The 20,424-nt window shown below is 45.7% G+C and overlaps 1 protein-coding gene across 1 annotated transcript in view; it reads left to right on the forward strand.

Moving 5' to 3' along the window:
* The first annotated feature begins 3,684 nt into the window (after positions 1-3,684).
* The window catches only part of RHOQ (ras homolog family member Q), a 253,252-nt gene continuing 236,512 nt past the window's right edge, over positions 3,685-20,424 (forward strand). The window contains exons 1-2 of the mRNA XM_069234021.1: positions 3,685-4,486; positions 5,577-5,635. Coding sequence (XP_069090122.1) covers positions 4,321-4,486; positions 5,577-5,635 — 225 coding nt within the window. The 5' untranslated portion in view covers positions 3,685-4,320. The remainder of the gene's footprint in view (positions 4,487-5,576; positions 5,636-20,424) is intronic.

The following is a 20,424-nucleotide window of genomic DNA, read 5'->3' on the forward strand; positions in this document are numbered from 1 at the left end:
GGGTGGTCTTATTTCCTGGCGGGGGTCTTGCCATCTTGCTCTGTCCTATTCCTCAGTGCCCGCTTGCGTGGTGGTTGTCCGTCTGCAGGGGGTGGGGTGCTGTTGTGGTGGTCCTGTGGCGGGACGTCCTGTCCACTAGCGCCGGCGGAGGTGGTGGGCAGTTCGTCGTCCTGTCTAGTGTCAGGGGCCCCTTGGAGTGCCACGTGTCCCTCAAGGTCTTCTGAATGTCCGTCAGCACCCCTACGATGGTGCCCAGGGCGGAGCCGATGGTCCTGAGCTCCTCCCTGAACCCCAAATATTGTTCCTCGTGCAGACGCAGGGTCTACTGCAACTTGTCCAGGACCGTGGCCATCGTCTCCTGGGAGTGGTGGTATGCTCCCATGATGGAGGAGAGGGCCTCGTTGAGAGTGGGTTCCCTTGGCCTGTCCTCCCTGTGTCGCACAGCAACCCTCCCAGTTCCCCTATGTTCCTGTGCCTCTGTCCCCTGGACCGTGTGCCCACTACCACTGCCCCCAGGTCCCTGTTGTTGTTGGGGTGGTGGGTTACCCTGGGTGCCCTGTAGTGGTGGACACACAGCTGATTGACCTGTCCTGGGTAGGGAGGTTTGGGCCCGCTGGGTGGGTGCTGTGCTGGTGTTACCAGAGGGTGGCAGCTCAGTGTTGGGCTGTGGCTGGGCAAGGGGAACCGACTGTCCTGAGGCCCACAATGGTCCGGGCTGGTCATCAAGATCCAGTGGGGCAGAGCTGCTATCGTCACTGTGGGCCTCTTCTGGGGGTGGAGTGGTGTTGTCTCGACCCTATGGTGTGGTGACGTTCCTTCAGGTTCCTGCGGGGGTATAAGTACATGATTATTGCATGTGTGTGTTTCATGGTCTGCAATGGTTGGGTGTGCGTGAACCCCAATGCAGGCATTCCTGTGGGGGGGCTTGTGTGCTGATGGTTGGTGGGTGTTCTGGGTCTGTGCAGTGGGCATGCTTTGGTGATGGGTGTCGATGCTTAGTTATGTCATGCAGGGCTTGGGTTTGGGATGGGTGGTTGGTGTAATGGGTAGATAGGTGAGGATTTGGGGTGATAGGGGAGGGTGTGATGGTGGGGGTGTGTGATATCATGCAGGTAGGGTGGGGTTATGATAGTTAAGATTTGACTTACCAGTGTCTGTTCCTCCAATGACTCCTCCGAGGCCCTCAGGATGCAAGATGGACAAGACTTGCTCCTCCCATGTTGTTAGTTGAGGGGGAGGAGGTGGTGGTCCGCCGCCAGTCCACTGTACTGCGATGTGGTGCCTGGATACCGTTGAACGCACCTTCCCCCGTAGGTCGTTCCACCTCTTCCTGATGTCCTCCCTATTTCTTGGGTGCTGTCCCACAGCGTTGACCCTGTTGACTATTCTTTGCCATAGCTCCATCTTCCTGGCTATTGATGTGTGCTGTACCTGTGAGCCAAATAGCTGTGGCTCTACCGGGATGATTTCCTCCACCATGACCCTGAGCTCCTCCTTGGAGAAGCGGGGGTGTCTTTGGCGTGACATGTGGTGGTGTGTGTGTGATGTGTGGGGTGGTGTATGTGTTGATGAGTGTGGTGAGTGTAGTAGTATGTGGTGTTTTGTGCGTGGATGTTGTGTGGGTGATGGTGTCGTGTGCCTCTGTGTGGTGGGGTTGTCTATTGCTGTGCTCTCTCTGTCGCCTTCAACTCAAATTTTTGGTCGTAGGGGTTTGTGGGTGATGTGGTGTGTGTTTTATATTGTGTTGGGTGTGTGGGAGTGTTGTTTGTATGTGTATCAGGTGTGTGTATTTGGAATTGTCCCATGTGGCGGTGTTTTGGAGATGTGTGTGTATTTTGAGCGCAGCGGTGTGTACCGCCAATGGAATACCGCGGTTGAAAGACCGCTGCGTGGATTCGTGGGTCATAATAGCATCGGCGTGTTTCTGTTGGCGTGGAGGTGGAGGATTTGTTTCCGCATGTTTATCGCTGACCTTTGGTGTGGCGGTATTGTGTGGGTGTCTGAATTTCGGCGGATTCCGTGATGTGTGTCATAATAGCTGTGGCGGTCTACCGCGGACGCGGCGGTGTATTGGCGGTCTTCTGCACGGCGGTAAGCACCTTATACCGCCAATGTTGTAATGACCCCCATAGTGCCTTGTAAATTGTTTTTCTTACAGTACTAGAGCGAATTGCCCTGCCCTATATTACCCTTCTGTTCTCAATCATCCAAGTGATCCCAATATTTTGTTAGATCCTAAAGACCCTTGCTTTTTCTAGCTTAAATGAAGAGGTGTGCTTCTGTCCTTCTAGAATTTCCCCCTAGGCATCTCCCACTTTTATTATTAGTAGTGAATGTCATTTCTGAGTTAAAAATCAGACAATGTTGTACTCTGCCTTCATTGTTTCAGCGAAGCCAGCAGTATGGCCCAAAGTGGAAAGTTCACATTTTGTTCAATCTAACTCCGCTCTTCTCTGACCTGTGAGCCTTGAAAAAAGCAGCTTTCATATATGTCTCCACAAGTTAACTTTCATTCCAACCTACTCTGCCTGGTCCTTTCCCACTCTACCCTCAATTAATTGCTATCACCTCTAGTAAAAGGCCTTTAATTGGTAACAATAGTACCCAACAAGTGGTATTCCCTATTCTAGACTAATTCTGATGCCAACCAGGAAGTGTGTTGATTGCGTCTGCTGGACACTACAGCTCACATTTACCCTTAGGTAGAAGAGCTTTTTGCTCACTTGTGGTACTGTACTGTAGCATTTATATCCCGTTGTGAGGCACCGAAGTGCATTATTGGAGAGGTACCATGGTACGCTGTGGAGCAGTGTATGGTTGCCTGAGTGCTGTATTTGTTATGGTCTTATACATCGCTCAGGCCTCACTGGTCTTGCATGTAGGGTGTAAAGACAGCAGGGCTATCACTTAGGTCCAGTGCTTTAAATGTAAATACAGAAGCGCTGGTACTCTCTATTTAGAGTACCTGTTTCCTTCTGACAAATGCCGGTGCTCATCCATTGTAATGTATTGCAACAGTGCTGAGAAGTGCAGGTACTCTCCCCTTCAAATTAAAGAAGTGCAGGTACTCAGAATCGGACAGTACCTGCCCATACAAAGCACTGCTTGGGTCACAATGGTCTTGGATGTAAAGTGCAAAGACAGCACAACCATCACTCAGGTCACACTGGTAGTGCAGATAGTGTAAAGACAGGAGAGATATCGAACAAGTAACACAGCTCTTGCTGATATCATGTACAGGAAAGCAGAGCTATCACTCAGGTCCCATGGGTCTTGCAGGTAGAATTTAAAGACAGTAGAGCTATAGCGTGCCCCCTTTTGCAAACCATGAATACCACGTAAGCATCATCATTATGTCCAATACTTGGTAACAATAATAAGCCACGTCATCATTCATCTCTTTGAAATGGTGTGCGAAAGGCGCCAACTACACAGAATCTCAAGACATGCCAGCTGAAAACTTGTTCCTGGAAACCTTCAGAAAGAAAATGCCACAATTTAGAAGCAGTCATGCGGCCCTTAGCTCCTAAAATGTCTTCAGCAACTGCAAAATTACCCGAGCCACCTAGAAAGATACTTCGTGTTCCAGCAGCATCCCTATGGAAGCTAATGACGGCTCTCCCTCGGGTCAGTGCCAGGCTGACGTCAGGGTAGCTTGTGTCCCATCAATCTGCCGGCTTCAGCAGTACTTCCCCAGCTCTCTGTGGTGCAGGCACCGTCTCTGCCAGCAGTAGGCAACAGTAGGGCCGGGGTCTGCAACTAGTAGGCTTGCTGGATGTGAAGGACGGCTGCCCATCCTGAGAGTGATGGAGAGGCAGCGCCTGCCACACAGTGCCTCCTCCCCTGGCACCGCTCCCGCCCGGCCTGGCATGCTCTCCGCGCAGACAGCTGCACACAGCAGGGCTGTGTGTGGAAGGACACTTTGCAGACGGCCCCTGGTCGCTTGCTCCACCCTCTATGGCTTAGCTAGACTGTCAGAGTACGGGCTGTGCTAGGGGCCGACTCTTGATCTGCTTTGCAGGGGGAGGAGGGGAAAAGTAAACTCAAATAACATTTTCTTTTAAAGAAACCGGCGCAACGTGCCTTCCTTTCCTTCTCCAGAACCCCCCAGCTGTAGCAGTGCAGCAGGCTGAAGACAAAGGCAGCGCTGCAGCTGTTGCTGGAAGTTGCGGTGCGCAGAGATCCCGAGGATACATGCTGTCATCTGCCCTCCTCCGGCTGCGGAGAGCGGGGGATGGTCCCGGGCATGGGGGGCACAGGGCGCGCTGCTGAGCGGATGGTAGGCAGACGGTCTCCCCTGGCCGCCGGTGGCCCTGCACAATGAGGAGCCGGTGCGCAGCCATGGCCAGCGGGAGCGGCGCCTCCAGCATGCTCAAGTGCGTGGTGGTGGGAGACGGGGCAGTGGGGAAGACCTGCCTGCTCATGAGCTACGCCAACGACGCCTTCCCGGAGGAGTACGTCCCCACCGTTTTCGATCACTATGCGGGTGAGTGCCAGTGGCAAACGGGTTTGTAGAAGTTGGGGCCGTCCCCTGCGCAGGGCAGTGCATTGCATTGCATGGTGGGTGGCACGGCTGTATCGACAAGAGCACCCTTCACCCTCACAGCATGCACAGCAAAGCCGGCACTGGCTGGCCTAGTGGGCAGCGTGTGTGACATTCACCCCCTTTTGACACCGCTTGAATGTCCCAAGAACCTTCGCGTTCCATTAGTAAGTTGACAGTTAACTTGGTGCTCTAAAAATAACTGTGGCGTGGAAGCCCCTTGCTATCACCACACGACTTCCCTGGCCCCCCAGATTGTCATGGCCTCTGTGTACCCCCTAACTAAGTTGCCCACACGGCTTCCCCCTCTTTAGAAAGACGGCGGAGGGTAGAGGGGTGAATTGTTTCTGGGGCTGCACTTCCTCAGCTCTGCAGCATGGCACCACGTCGCCTGAGTTCGTGCCAACCGACCGCCGCTAGGAACTGAATATAGCGTTTTGTAATGTTGGTTCCGGCTCAGAGTGTCCTCTTTGAATCACACGTCGTGTGTGCTCCTAGGCGGGGAGCAATCGTGGAATAGAAATTCTGCTTTTCAATAGTGTGTGCTGGAGACTGCCCTCTATGGGGGTCATATCCCAGTGCTAATGGGGCGAGCGAGGGAGGTCTGGCCACTTTAAAGTCCAGTTCCCACGTGATGGGAGGAAGCTGGAGACTGTCCAGTAAGCACTTGTGATATCGACTCCAGTAAGAAAATTTGCGGGGGTGTCGCCAGACCGACCCCATTGAGGGGCCACGAACCCTTCCTGCCCAGTGGTTAAAACAGAGTTATAGCAGTGTAGGCAAGCACTGTCCTGGAGTATGTGGTCCCCTCCCCATTTAAAGTATTCAGCTGGCACCGGTAAGTGCAGACTCTCTCCCTTCCAAAGTAAAGAAGTGCAGGTACTCAGTACTGTGAAGACCTGCCCATTCGAAGCACTGCATCTGCCTGACTGACAGCCCCTCCACGAGCACGTCGTTATGTAAAGTGAGTGTTTTTTCTATCCCCACCACGGGCTTCTAACCCCTCCCTGTCGTGTGTTCTTGTCTCTTGCAGTCAGTGTCACAGTCGGCGGCCGGCAGTACCTCCTGGGCCTCTACGACACCGCGGGGCAGGTGAGTGCGTAAAGTGCTTGTGACAGGGCGGTAAAGTGCAGATGCTCGTTGTCATTCAGTACACCGTTCCTGATGGAGCAGTGTCTTTAAACCAGCAATAGAAGTTGTATTCGTGTCCTGTTATGTACAGCAGCCCAGCTGTTAGGTGCTGCCAGTGTTTCTAAAAGGGACGAGGGCCCTTTCTCTGAGCGTTAGATTACCTGCCCGATCCCAGCCCTGGGTCCAGCTCCAGGGAAGCACGCGCCTCCTACAGCGCCACCGCATTTAATTTGCGGCCCTGCAGTGCCGGATTACTGAATAGGTACCCACTCCTTTTAGGGGGCCCGCGACAATGGAGCTAAATAATATTGATTTGATTTTAAAAGAAAATTACAATCCCGCTTTCTTAAATTGTTGCCAAAAGATAGAAAAAGATGAATCAACTCAAAGAAACGAAACCTTTAGTCTATAGAGAAAATAATGTATTAATGGAATGTACCCATTAACAACTTAAAGTACATAAACCATATCCATCAGATTCACATAAATTTGTCTCTCAAAAGCTAATCTTCTGTCAGTTTGTAAAAGAAATCGGTGCAAATTATGTACTGTAATGTTTAGTTTTGTGTAATAAATTCGGTTCATTAAAATTGTTGGTTAGTAAAATTAAAAACGTAATAGGAGATAATTTGCGATGGCTCCCCGAAATTTCTATTGCCTAGGGGGTCTCCACAGGGTTTAATCCGGCACTGTGTCATGAACCAATACTACAACTCCCGCAATGCATTAGGTTGTCAAAAGAAAGTAGCGGTACTATCTCCAAAATATAATAGCCACCCAGGTGTTCTGAGGCGAAGCAGTGTGCTTCTTCTGTTCATTCCGGGCTTTATCTACAACACTTAGCTGTTTAGTCCCTTTGACCCGTGCTGCATGTTTCTCATTGGCTGTTGACAACACAATGCACGGTCTGTGATGGGTGAGACATGTCTTCATCTTCTAATATTATGGCTGGGAGCGGGCCAAGGCTTATATTCATTATACAATAACAACGCCTGCAAGCGCTAACGCCCGCAAACTCATTCTGAAATTAAGTGACGGGCAATTAAGTTTTAATGTTTTCCTTTAATGAAAAAAAGAATAATTTGTACTCAACTTCAGCTTAGATACTTTTTTATGACTGTGTGGAGTACGTGAGGGGTTGGTTCTAGGGCTTTATTGTAAATCTGTGGGATTGGTGCAGCAGCAATACATTTATCTGTGAAAGAAGGCAATGGACCCGATTCACAAAGCTGTTTATGCTTACAGGAAAAATGGGTCAATTTACACCTGCCAGGAATTAACACATTGATACGTGGCAGGTGTGAATGAGTTTACTATTAGGCAACTGGGCGCTACATTTGCGAACAATTGTATACTAGTAAACCCGGTACAAGAGGTGGGAGTAGGAGGATGATGGGGTGCTTTGCCTTGAAAATGCCAAAGGAACTTGTGAGTTTGTTGGCATTCACAAAACTCTTCGCCGATCCCTCCCTACCCTGAAAATCATTTCAGACTTACTCAAGAAAAGGACTTGAGTAACACCGTTCCAAGGTGCAATGGGGAATAGAACATAACCAAACTTTGTGGGGCTGTAAGGAAAGGAGTTTCTCCACTAGGAAAATGTTTTCCTATGGAGAAAAAGAGAAACAAATGTGAATTTGCACAGCAGCCTGCATTTCCACAATGCAGTCGTACCCAGCCTGTTATTCCGTTTTGGTAAAATAGCAGATGTCACGTGACATTCCCATGAGTATGCCTGAAAAGCTGTGAATGGTGAAGCTTTCTCGGTGCATAACTCAGAATGTTTGCGAATTTCCAAAAGTTGTATGTTTACACTTGTGTGAAGGAAAGGAGTACTTCTAGGGATCAACACATTTTCTTTGAATCGGGCCTGAAGGGTTTAATTTTGGTACAGTGATGCAAAGACCATTATGGGCTAGAGTGCCTTTAAATTGAGAAATTGTGGCATTTGCTAGTTACAGTTTTTAGAAGCAGTGGACTAGTGTTATGCAGTAAGTTAAGGTGCATGTTTTTTTTTCATTATGGCTAGCAAAAAAGTTAAGTCAGTCACATGCTGAGGCCCCTGTGTCTTCTGTATAGACTAAAACATTACTTCTCTGCCTCAGAAATCTTTCTTGGTACTAACTAATTTCTTGTATCACATAAAGGAGGCAAGAGGTTATAATCCACCTTCCTCCCTCCGTATAGCCCATACCATGCACATCAGGTTGATGAAAAACAGACTAATTCACCATCTAAGAACACCCCTTTCTTGGGTAAAAAATGCCCTCTCCCACTAATGTGGCATTATTCATAATCAGCCTATTATTACACTCCCTGTGTAGCCACCAACAAGGGTGGAGCAAATGGGTTCTGACTGATCTTCAATTAATAATGTGGGGTCAAGATTGTAGAGTATTATGTTAAAATTGCCTTGGGGGGGCCTATTTAATTTTCATACTTGTTTCTGGGTCCCACAGAGGGGATTACAAATTGCTTAGTTTGACGGTCTATCCACCCGTTTATCACCCAACCATCATTCTAAAAATTGTCAACATGTTTCAGACAACCTTTATATGCCACTAAGTGTCAGTGGTCCTTGTTAGGACTTTATGAAACCCTGTATAATCAGTGTCTCTTTTGACCTCTCTGTCATTTTTTGGTCAGACCCATGAAATGTTAAACATATGCCAATATCTTACCCAGGATGTGTGCTCTATGACGGAGGGTCTGGAATGGCAATGCAGCAGGCATTGGGCTCTTGACAAATGTGTGACTACAGGGCGAAGCCCCTGCTGCCACCCTGGGTTAGGAGTTACTAACCAGACAAATGGAGAAAAGCTAATTCGTCATACCCTGAGTAAGGTATTTGCATGGTGTATGATGAAAACTTTATGGGTCTGACCAAAACATATGACTGCCTGATCAAAAGGACTGAGAGGATGGTGTCCTGACAACATGGAGTGGGCTGGAAACACTTCAGGAAAAATATATTGTGTAGTGTCTAAGTTACTGATCTTTGAGTCCGGATATGTGGGTTGTAATGCTTCAGTGCTTGATCAGAATTGTGTGATCATAGGGAAATCACTTTATGTGCCTTTGTATCACGTCTCCTAATGCCTCAGTTCTGCAATTTCAGGTGCACAGAAACAGATCAAAAGCACCATTCAATGTGCTTGATCAAACATATCTCTCGATACAAAGGCCAACATCACTGATACAAGCCTTGCATTCTTTTATGTATGGTTATTTGACCCTTCAATTCCATTCCTTTCAGTGCAGTTGAAAAAGGGAGTCTTCTTTTGCCTCATTTGGCCATCAGGGCCACGTTAGGTGAGAAGCTAATGGCAGTCATTAGGCAAGATAATAAGGATCGGTCTTATGTGTGTCATTTTGCCCCCTGAAGCAGCTGCACTAATTAAAAAGACAAGTATGAAGAATTTCACAAGAGCCTGAAGACGGGGGTCAGAGACCGTGAGGTCTATGCTGGTATAGGCTTGGCTTTCCAAGGAAACCTCAAATATTGGCTGGCGAGGTGCACCAGTGTAAACCTCCAACTGCTTTCATGAATAATTCAAGTGTTGATCCTATTACAGCACCGCAGTTAGAAATCCATGAGATCAGAAGGGACAGTAAAGGTGTTTGTGTGTTAAACCACAGCTTCACAGATCTTAAGTATAACTTTCCACAAACACAGGTGAGATAAATCCTTGCTCGGTTATCTGTAACTTACCTTTTGGTAGACTCGCCAAAATCAGCAAGATTTGTTAAAAGATAAAAGTAACTGAATAATGGACGAAAAAAAGGGTCAAGAACTACAAAAGCAGAATGGCTAGACAAGGAGAATTTTAATGTAATGTGAATTTATTATGTAGGAACTACCATTATATCTATTTAAATAATAATACCCTAAGCAGTACAAAAAAGGACAAAATCCTTTAAGAAATTATCTGTTGGACATTTTAAAGAAGTGGTGCACTGTGGTTGAAGAAAAGCATTAAAAAAATGATTGACCCTCACGTTGGCTGACAACACCAACTCATGTGGAAACAGAGTTTTGTGCCAGAATCAGTATTTAAAGTCATGCACAAATTTTGTTCTGACCTAACGTTTTCTTCTGGTACAATTTCATTGTTCTCTAGTTCAGAACCAGGAGAAACCTCATATATTACTGCATTATCCCTCGTTCTGGTTAGTGGGATGCTTAAAGGGGGCGACAAAATGCTACCCTTTTGTACCAGTAATTCCCAGGACAGCATTATTGCACATAAATACAGAATGAGGGCCTACGTTTTGGCATGAGCATCTTACTGAGTTAGAATTTAAGTGATGGGCCTGACATGGTCGTGGTCTGCATTAAGAGAGAGGCTGAGCCGCTTGAAGAAAGTTACCTGGGACTTAAAGGACATGTTTTGGGGAAAAGTACTTTCAAGTGGAAGGTGTTTGCAGGCAGCATCTGTTGAAGCCCTGACATTCAGAGGATAGACTGGATAGAAATTCACCATGAAATTGTCTTGAGATGATGTAAATTAAGGAGTGGATGAGGGCACTGAAAATGTCGTAGCAGGAAGGAAGGTGCTTGGATCAAAGCAAGCATTGTATTCTTTGTTGGGTTTTGGTGGGTGCTAGAAAGTCCTGGCTTGGTTGATGATGGTTTGTGTGACTGAATCGTGGTGTTCCCTGCTGGAATCTCTGTCTCAGATTTCAGCTCTCCCAAAGAAGGATTTATCAGATAAATACATTTTCAATGTCTTCTTCTGTGGATTTATTTTCTGCGAGTTAAGTGTTTGGTTTTTACTGTTGATTTCTCTGATATGAGAACAAATATTGCATGCAGCAACCTAAAATCTATGCAGTGTTTCATACCTTGCAAAACACTTATGCCGCGTGTCTCTACAAGTTCAAAACTGCCCTAGTTTGCAAACATGGGCCTCTTCAATAGCTCTGAAGTTGATGAATGAGTGTACCCTGTTATTTGGGTGTCGGAGCCTATTTTCTATCCAACTCCCACCCTGGTTCAAATCTCTGCTGTCATACAAAACCACCATATTTCTTCCTGGAAGGAGTCAATCACATTTTGTTTCCTGATATCTCAAGCCATGTATTCAACCTAGTGAGGACCAAATTGTGCCTAATTCTGGTTTCTGAATCTTGCTATACCCGGGTTTCTATTTTTTCCGCAAATATTAGACAAATCCAGTTTGTCCACGTTTCACAAACAGAACACCAGCCTCACCAAGAACAGAATTCCAGCCACACCAACATTTGCACTTGACAATAATGACCGTAGTGAGTATGTTGCCGATCCTGCTTGAAATTTCCATAAAATATCAAATTATTGTTGTTTTATAAGGTTGTGTAAAGGTGGTGGTAGCTGGCTGGTGGCGACCAACCTTATGTGGTGAGAAAGCATTTCTCCTTCTTTATTGTTTGGCAAAATGTGATATTCGTTCTATGAATGAGTATAAGTGAATACAGCCATACTGGAGACCAAAACCAGCCCAAGCAAATGTTCAAATCAACCCCACACTACAGGTGACTCAGGACTATAATGGGGAAACGGGAGCAAGTGTGGGGTAAGGCATTGCATCCTGCTCAGACAGCCCCCTTGACCTGCTCCCTACTGGGGAATTGCCAGAGTGGTAGGATGGCCAGTCAAGCTGTGCGAGTGAAGAATGATGGCCCCTATTGGAATCTCAATGCATCCCTTTGCAGGACTCGTCTTCATTCCTTACTCTCGATCTCAGCCTCTGCCTCCTCTCCCACGTATCTTAAAGTTCCGGTTCAATCTTAGAAAAACTTTTCCAAACAACTGTAATGTCTATGTATATTGCTCTTTTTGCCTATATTCTGTCTACTTTGTTGTTTTCTGGAATGTTCCATTTGTTCAACCTTGTCCTATGTTATAGTATTGCATGATCCGTAAACGTCAGTTGATTCTTATAAAGCACTCTGGAACCCATTAGGGTAGGAGCTGCACCATATAACAATAATAATTGCATACACAGTTTAAGTCGTGTATTGGTGGGGTTACACTTATTTTAAGAAATGTGGTCAATTTTCAGTGATATGCATGTTGTGTCTGTATTGAGGTTGGACTCATCTTTTAGCTTTGGTTCTCCATGGTAGGTAATGACCACTTAGGAACCAATCAAAATAGAATATGTTGGTTTGGTGTAGCTATCTTCTTTCAAAAGTGTGATTGCATTGCAGGACATAATCCTAGTGAAGCATACTCATTCACTTTCTGCACATACTAAGATCTAATTAAGTAAAAGCTGCCTATATTTTATGTACGTTGCAAACGGGCACCATCATTTTTACTAAGAAGGACATATATTTGATAGCACGTCTACATGAATCTTATATATGATATTACAAGGGATGCTGATTAATACTCTGCATCATTCATCAGATACATTGTAACTTTTAACAGCAGAAAGATATGCACTTTCATCCTCTTTAGTTTCAAATCATTAATAGTAGGTAGGCGATTTACAACAGATTGTAAAATGTTACATTGTGAAGTAGTTGTCTATATCCTTCCTCGGTGTGTAGTTCTGGAGATATGGCAGTTTAAATGTGTGGTAGGACCCAAATCATGACTTGTTCACAAGTTGTCAGTACGAACTTGTGGGGCCACCTGGTCTACCAGGTCCTGTGGGTTCTCCCTTTGTTGAAAACCTCGGCCACAACTAGCTGTTAATAAGAAAAGGGCCCATGAGGTTTGGTACACCAGTGAAGGCTACTTGTGGTGCTAAGATAGATCCCAGTACCAGGAGCCCCGGCTGGAACACTAGCTTCAGGGATAATTTGGGCTATAACTGGTCTCTCCTGGAGTTGGGGAGACCCATGTTGACATAAGGTCACTAGTGTCCCAGTCAATGGACACTGATAATTTTACTTTATTACCACTTTCTTTTGACAAAAAGAAATCTCCCTTGCCGCATGTTGCAAATTTTCCAGTTCATTTTTGAGTAACAGCATTTAGGCTTTTTGAGATGTTTGTAAGATCCCTGTTGTGTGAACTCAAACTCACGGAGGTGCTTTGCAACCAGTTTTGCTCAGTAACTTGGACAAAGAACAAATATATAATTCCACACTTGAAACTTCTGTAACATTCTCTGGCAGCTAAGGTCGTTGAGGTACGTCGCCAATAGCAAGGACATTAAACCTGACATTCTTCTGAAATTTCTGACGACTTGCAATACAGATCAATAAAATAACATTGCCTTTAAGCTTCAATATCTTGTCCATATCTCAGGACCAATACAAACATTTTTCCTTTGTTTTGTCTGCGATTTCCTTATGTAAGTAATAATATAGTCTTTTATATTTCTCGTGGTTTGGGCTTTGCTTTTAAGGAGTCTGATTACCTGCATCTGCATTACAAGCCTGTCTACCTCTTAGAGGTATTCCTACTTGCTCACCAGCTACTTCTGGAGAGTGAAGTGTACAAAGGAACTAATGTGAATACACTTTTGGAGTGCTGTGGTGCTTAAGGGCCTGGTGCACTAGTGGTAAGCAACACTATCCACTGTGGCTACTGCACTGTAACCACTGACTGACTGCCTTTGGGGCAAAGAGAAAGGTCCTCACACTCACAGTAGTCAAAACGTGAAATTACTTTGTATATAGTATGCCAGTACTCCAACATGCCCGGTGAAGCCCTGTCTTGTTTGTGCACTTTGTTGAAATACATTGGCTTTTCAACAATGGTTTGGTTGGCAGTCTAATTCCTTATTCATCTCTCAGAAAAGTACACAGGTTGATCCCTTTAATTTTTGCAAACAGGCACATATCCAATCATAGGTCACATAACTCTTGCTATGATTCCATTAGGTGCTCTAACGCTTTCTCAAATAAGAATTCTGAATACAGCATTACCACTATAGTACTACACTCTACTGCCACATATACCTCTACTACTATTACAGCTACTACCACCACTAGTACTACTAATAGTAATAATAATAGACATCATATATGAATATACCTGGTCTGATTCCCCCTGTCAATACACAATATTACATGCATTTGCAAATAAATAGTTTTGAATTGATTGATTCCAGCATCTACTAATCTTTATGGAATTTCCAGAGTCATAAAGTTTCAAAATGTAACTGTGAATGACATGGACTACTCGTGTGCTTAATTTCCTAAATTGATCTACAATAAATGGTTGTATTCCTCAACCACCCTTTGTACAACCTATATTTTGCCTGCTATTGTAATATCAAGGATTTCTATTTCCTTAGCTTAGTTTCTTCTTCATCTTCTCAAGACCAGGATGCAACAGGTGCATCTGCCTCTCTCATTGAGGTTGCCAGAATGAAGGTAGACTCCTTCCGGTAGCCACTGTGTTTTATCACATGCAAATATCAGATAGAAGCCACAGGTTTCTCTGTGGATGGTCATAGTTAAGAGAAAAATGCCATTGGCATTAAAACACCTCCAGGTAGGCAATATTTGAAGAAAGATCCAAAATGATTTTAGAGGAGCCAAGCACTCACAAACCCTGAATTAGAGTATGAGAGGACCGGTCCAGCTGAAGATTCAAACAAAGACCTTGAAAATGGATTCCATACTTGGAAAAACAGAGACAACTATGTATGTGATAAAAAAAACCAACAATAACTAGCGGCAAAGAGTTACTGGAATGTTTGCAGCACATTGTATTTATGATTCTAGCTCTTACTATAGGAAAAAATAATGGCATAAATAAAGTAGGATGTAACATACAGGAAGATACTGAGTCATGAAGGATTGAGAAAAAGACTGGTGCAACACTGGCGAGGAAGCCATGATGGATTGGGCCAAATAAAACCTCTCTCACTGTTCCTAAAAACACAGAGCTGGAAAGAAGCCATCTTATGCTGAGTACATGTAGTGTTTCAGGAATGGTGTTAGAAGAAAGATGGGAGATAAATGATTTATTTCTGATCAAAGGGACAGAATTGTATGTGAGCGAGTGTGTCAAACCCCTTGATGGTCCACATGAATAACACAGTAAATGTGAGGATCTGTATTTGTTTAAGACTAGACTCCCATTGTGGTGTCCTGCACCATAGAGCCACATGAGAAGTCTGACATAAACCCATCCCCTGCATGAAATAGTGAACCGTATGTGAGAAAACAATAGAGTCCATGACTTTGCTGCAGCCCCACCAAGAGTGCATTTATATTGTGAATGTAGTGTCCTCCAAGTGACAGTGAAACCTACATACAAGATGAAAGGTTAAAGGACAGTAATTGTGACAGAATAATGACACCCTCAAGAACTGAAAAATATATCCTTGACACTTACTGTGTACTATTGCCCTGATGTACAAAGCCATTTTGCAGTCACAATGCTTGCAATTTGCATAATCACAGTGCTGAGGATTGCCAAATGGGTTTTTATTATGAACTAAACGGAGTTTGGAATTCAGTAAAGGTATCTAACCACAAAATGAGTTTAGAAACCTAAATGAATCACCATTTGGAAGGGCGTCCTTTCCAAATAACTGTTCATTAAGGGATACATTCATGTTTTGCAACCAAAATCTGGTTGCCAATCACAAATTTTACCAACAATTCAAAGGAAGTGTTATCCCATTCACAAATAGCAAGGGGTCCCCTTGGGATTACTTCCAGTTTGTGAATGTTATAAAAATAGATTTTAAGGAAAATTGGCCTCATAAAAAAAAAAAAGAAAGATAAGTTGACTTTATTTAAAATTTGATCAGATGCATGGCAGTCTGCTGACCCCAGCAGGCTACTGTGCCTGTGATGGCATCCAAAGGTACTGAGCCACAATTTAAGAGGTATCTAATAAATACCGATGAGGTAGATCACAATGTGACCCGCTACAATTCGAAATTTTATGGTTGACCTATTAGGACATCGGTCAGTTCCTTTCCATTAGAAAAAAGGTGGTGCACAATTTGCAACCACGTTTTGTGAATGAACATTTTGTACACTGGTTTTATGAATGCTAAGTAGATGGCAGTGTATATCAAATTCAGTTAAAGTATTCTGGGAGTATCAGTGTTGTTTTCCTTTGCATATTAGCTGTTATGAGAATAAGGATTGTCTCAGAACAGAACCAAGGTTGGAAGTCTTATTGGATAGCGCAAGATGAAGAATTCTTCTCTCAGTTTTGCTGAAGGAACGTCAACGGTAATGTTCGGTTTTTTTTGCAGGAATCCAATATCCGTTATGGATATTGACTTATGAGGATCCTCTGAAACCAGAGCTAGCTTCTGTAGGAATGAGATGGCTACTACTGCTGGATAATTGTTCTGTAGATCTGTGTTTATTGAGCCAAAACAGTTTGTGGTTTCGTCCGAGTCTCTGCAAAGCAAATAACTAGTCAGAGTTTTGACAGCTTGATAGAGGCATTGATACACCCAACTCAAAGTTGCATTAATACACCCAACTCAAAGTTGCTAGTTGCTAGTTGCAATCCCATTTGCCTTTTTATAATAAGTACTTTCTAAGGCCTCTTATTGGGTATGGTTATTTTAATTACTGAAATGTATTACCAAATACTTCTTGACCATGGTTATCCTATACCATCAAGAAGTACTGTTCTAGCTTCTGTCTGGTATGACCTGCACCACTGGATAAGAGAGTGGAAATATATCCTGCATCCATTCTTGTGTCTGTGGCAGATGCTTTGTATGCATGTCACTTTTTATGCCTTTGGATCCATTTTGAGGTCTGGCTACAGACAACCATAACTTTCTGGATTATCTCCTATGTTCAAATGTTCAAAAAAATTACAGTAAGAAGTACAGAGGGAGCCACTGGCTTTTATGTGCTTTCGGATCTGCCATTGTTTGTATCAGCTGTCTATCTATGCCACAGCCTTTGCGGGTGCACATGTTGGCCCATTTGTGGTCTCACTCGGTTTTGCTGATCGAGCAATGACAGATGTGACATATAGTTTGTCATTGATATCTAGTGTGTGTTCTTTGATGTATTCACTTTGTGAAATACTGAATTTTAATTGATGATTTTTGGGGTTAGATAGTGTATGCCATTCAATAATCACCATCACACTTTCATTTATTTCAATATGCTGCTGTGGGATTTATGGCTGTTTTGTTCAGAAAGTAAAGATGTGTGGACACACAGGTATTATTTTTTTTTTTTTTATAACGAATTTTTATTGATTTGCAATAACATAAAGTAATACAAAACAAACAATACAATTATATACTAAAAATAAAGTAACAAGGCGCCAATGGGCACCAAACAGTGGTCAGCTCCAAAGCCCCAGACAGCACCTTGAGTAGATAGACGGTACATGTCAATACCAACGTGCCACGTATGTGTCTCATTTCCCTCCAAAGGAATTGGAGGAGTGTGTGAGGGTTCTTCTTTCCACTGGGTCGGTCCGCATCCCAGGGGGTTAAAATGTCATTCCGTCCTACTTCCCCCAGATCTTGTTATACTTACTCGGACACCCTCTAACCTCATATACGAGCTTTTCACATTGGGCACACCAGTCCATTCCCCTCCTCCATTTGGTCAGGGCCGGAGCCATAGTGGCTTTCCAGTCCGCCACGATGTCTCTTTTGGCCACTAGGCATGCCACCCCCAGCCAGGTACGTTCTGCTCTACGTAGTCCCGATTCTCCCATAACCCCTAATAGGGATGTCAATGGTGTCAGCGCCACGTCTACTTGCAGAATCAATGAGACCTCACGCAAGATCATCTTCCAATATGTACTGATAACCGAGCATGACCACACCATATGGAAAAAATCAGCTTTAGGGCTCATACAACGGGGACAATCAGCCGTAGGCCGGAGTCCTGCTCTGTGCAATCTGGAGGGTGCAAGGTAAGCAGTATGAAGATAATATGTCTGTACTAGTCGGAGACGTGGCGTCATAGTCAGGGAGTGGGGAGCTGCCAAAGCTTCAGTCCAGTCCTCCTCTTCAAGAGGGCCCACCCATCCCTCCCATTTCCGACGAAGTTCCTCCAGGGAGCAGGCCGTAGTAGAGATTAATGTGCGATACACCTGGGAGACGCCTCCCCTGCCCAGATTCCCCATCAGAGCCCTCCTCTCCATAGGACTGCTTACGGGTATGCTATTCCCTGGCTGGACCTGCGTCAGAAGGGCATGTCGTACTTGGAGATACTTGTGGAACTGTGTCTTATTTAGTGCAAAGATTTCTTGGAGATCCTCAAAGGAGCGCATGCTCGTGCCCTCCCATACATCACCCAGAGTAGAGATGCCTATAATATCCCATTTCTGGAATCCCTCAAGACCCACAACTTCGCCCAAGCAGGTCCCCTGCCACAGTGGGGTCTGCTGAGTAAGGCGTCCCCACCATCCCGAGATCTTTTGAGCCGTCCGCCATCCCTGCAGCACCACCCCTGTCACCCCAGGGGTCTCACGAGTGATCTTACCACCATATAAGGCGTCAAAGATCTTGGGGTAGGTCAATGTCTGGAGTTCCAGACGGTACGCCGGATCTGTCCAACCCCCCCCCCCCCCCCCCAACCAGTCGTTGATCACTAGTAGTTGCATCGCCAGGTGGTAGTAATGGACATTAGACATTCCCAAGCCCCCTTCATTAACATCTCTCTGACAGGTTTTAAGCGCTAGCCGGGGACGGGTACCACTCCATAGAAATTGGCGTGCTAGCGAGTCCATGTCTCTAAACCATTTCATGGGGATAGGGTTAGGATAGTTTTGAAGGAGGTAGAGAAGTCTGGGAAGGGCCATCATCTTATAGAGTGCAATTCTTCCCAGCAAATTAAGAGGAAGGTCCTTCCAACGTTGAAGATCGTCTTTGATTCTTCTGGTTAAAGGTGTGACATTGAGCTCCCATGCTAATTCAGGGAGCATTGCGACATGCACCCCCAGGTATTTAAAGCTATTTCTTCGCACTGGAATACTTTGTTGCCAGTCTATACAATCTCTAGATTGATGGAGCGGAACCAACAGGGATTTTTGGGGGTTTAGGGCGAGACCCGATGCCTCCGAGAAGACATCCAGAATTTGCATGATACGGGGACCGCTCTTGGCCGGATTAGCTATGTATAATAGGACATCGTCCGCATAAAGTGCCACACGGTCTTCTGGACACACTGGCCAAGACCAGCCTTCCATCAGAGGATCCTCTCGAAATAACTTCGCCAGGGGTTCTATTATTAATGCAAAGAGTAAGGGGGATAATGGACATCCTTGTCGGGTACCGCGCCCGATCGGAAACACCCCTGAGACCACTCCGTTTACTTGGACCTGAGCCGTCGGATTAGAGTAGAGCAGTCCCACAAGACCTCGGAACTTGGGTCCAAGCCCGTTTTTTATAAGTACCTGTTCAAGATAGGACCAATCCACTGTATCAAAGGCCTTCTCGAAATCAAGTAGGAGCAGCGCTAGAGGGGTGTGTGGCAGGATTTTACGGTGTGCTAAGGCTAAATGTAGACGCCTAATACAGTGCCTGGTGCTCCGCGTAGGCATGAAGCCGCATTGGTCAGGGTGCACCAAGACGGGCATTGCCTCTTTTAATCTATTGGCGAGGATCAAGGCTAGCACCTTGATCTCAGTGTTGAGGAGGGAAATAGGCCGATAAGCCGAGCAATTTGGCGAAGGGGGCTGGGTCTTCGGGATTACTACTATTGTGGCAAGGTCAATCCCTGAGGGGAAGTGTCCTTTCTGCTCGGCTTCTCTATACATCTCAAGTAAGTGTGGGGCCAGAATGTCACTACATTTCTTGTACAGTTCCGCAGGAAACCCATCTGGACCTGGTGTCTTGCTTGAAGCCAGACTGGCAATCGCACCCGTTACTTCCGCTAGGTCAAGTGCTTCGTCCAGCCTGTCCCTAGTCGCCTGAGACACTCTGGCGAGTGTTATGTCGTTCAAGAGGGGGGAAGCTTTTTCAACCGTAGGCCGGGGGTGTTCTGCGTATAGGCATGCATAATAGGAAGCAAAACTCTGTGCAATCTCGATGGGTGTCTTGTGAAGGGTACCTGTGTTATCTCTAATTTCGGGAATGATTCTGTTAGCTAAGGGTTGAGTGGCCAACCAGTGTAAGAGCTTCCCATTTTTGTCCCCCCAGCCATAAATTCGGGCGGACGATGCCCTCCACATATGCTTCGCTGACTCAAGTGTTAGGTGTTTAATTTCCTCTCGGACCCTGGTGAGCTGCCTCAATGTGGAGATTTCGGATAAGACTGCTTGCTGGCGTTCCAGTTTTAACTCTACCGCTTCTAACTCGGACACCCATGACTCACGAATGCGCTCACGTGCTCGCAAGAGGCACTTAGCCTGCCCTCTTAAGGTAGCCTTGTAGGCAGCCCATAGCGTGCCTGACGACTGGACTGTTCCCACATTCAGTTCAAAGTACTGCGTGAGACGATCTCTAATCTCGAGGACACAATCTTCATCTTGCAAGAGCCAAGCATTTAGGCGCCATACCGGGCGCCTGGTGAGGTCTACTCCGCCCAGTCGGACTCGCACCGGTGCGTGATCCGACACCCCACGGGGCAGTATCTCTGCTCCCGTGACACCGGAGAAGTCCATGGCCGGCATAAATATTAGATCAATTCTAGAGTGTGTCTGATGGGCAGCAGACGTGTGCGTATATTGACGCTCCATAGGGTGCCAAGTTCTCCACACTTCACATAGGCCTAGGCTGTCTGCCCAACTCTTAAGGCCTGTGGCTCGGGCAGACCTGCCCGCTGTGACATCTCCTGACACATCTAATCTAGGGTCTAGAACCGCATTAAAGTCTCCTCCTACTATTATGATTCCTTGGGGGAGTCCCGCC

Source organism: Pleurodeles waltl, chromosome 5, assembly GCF_031143425.1.
Source record: "Pleurodeles waltl isolate 20211129_DDA chromosome 5, aPleWal1.hap1.20221129, whole genome shotgun sequence".
In the NCBI taxonomy this organism is placed as follows: domain Eukaryota; kingdom Metazoa; phylum Chordata; class Amphibia; order Caudata; family Salamandridae; genus Pleurodeles; species Pleurodeles waltl.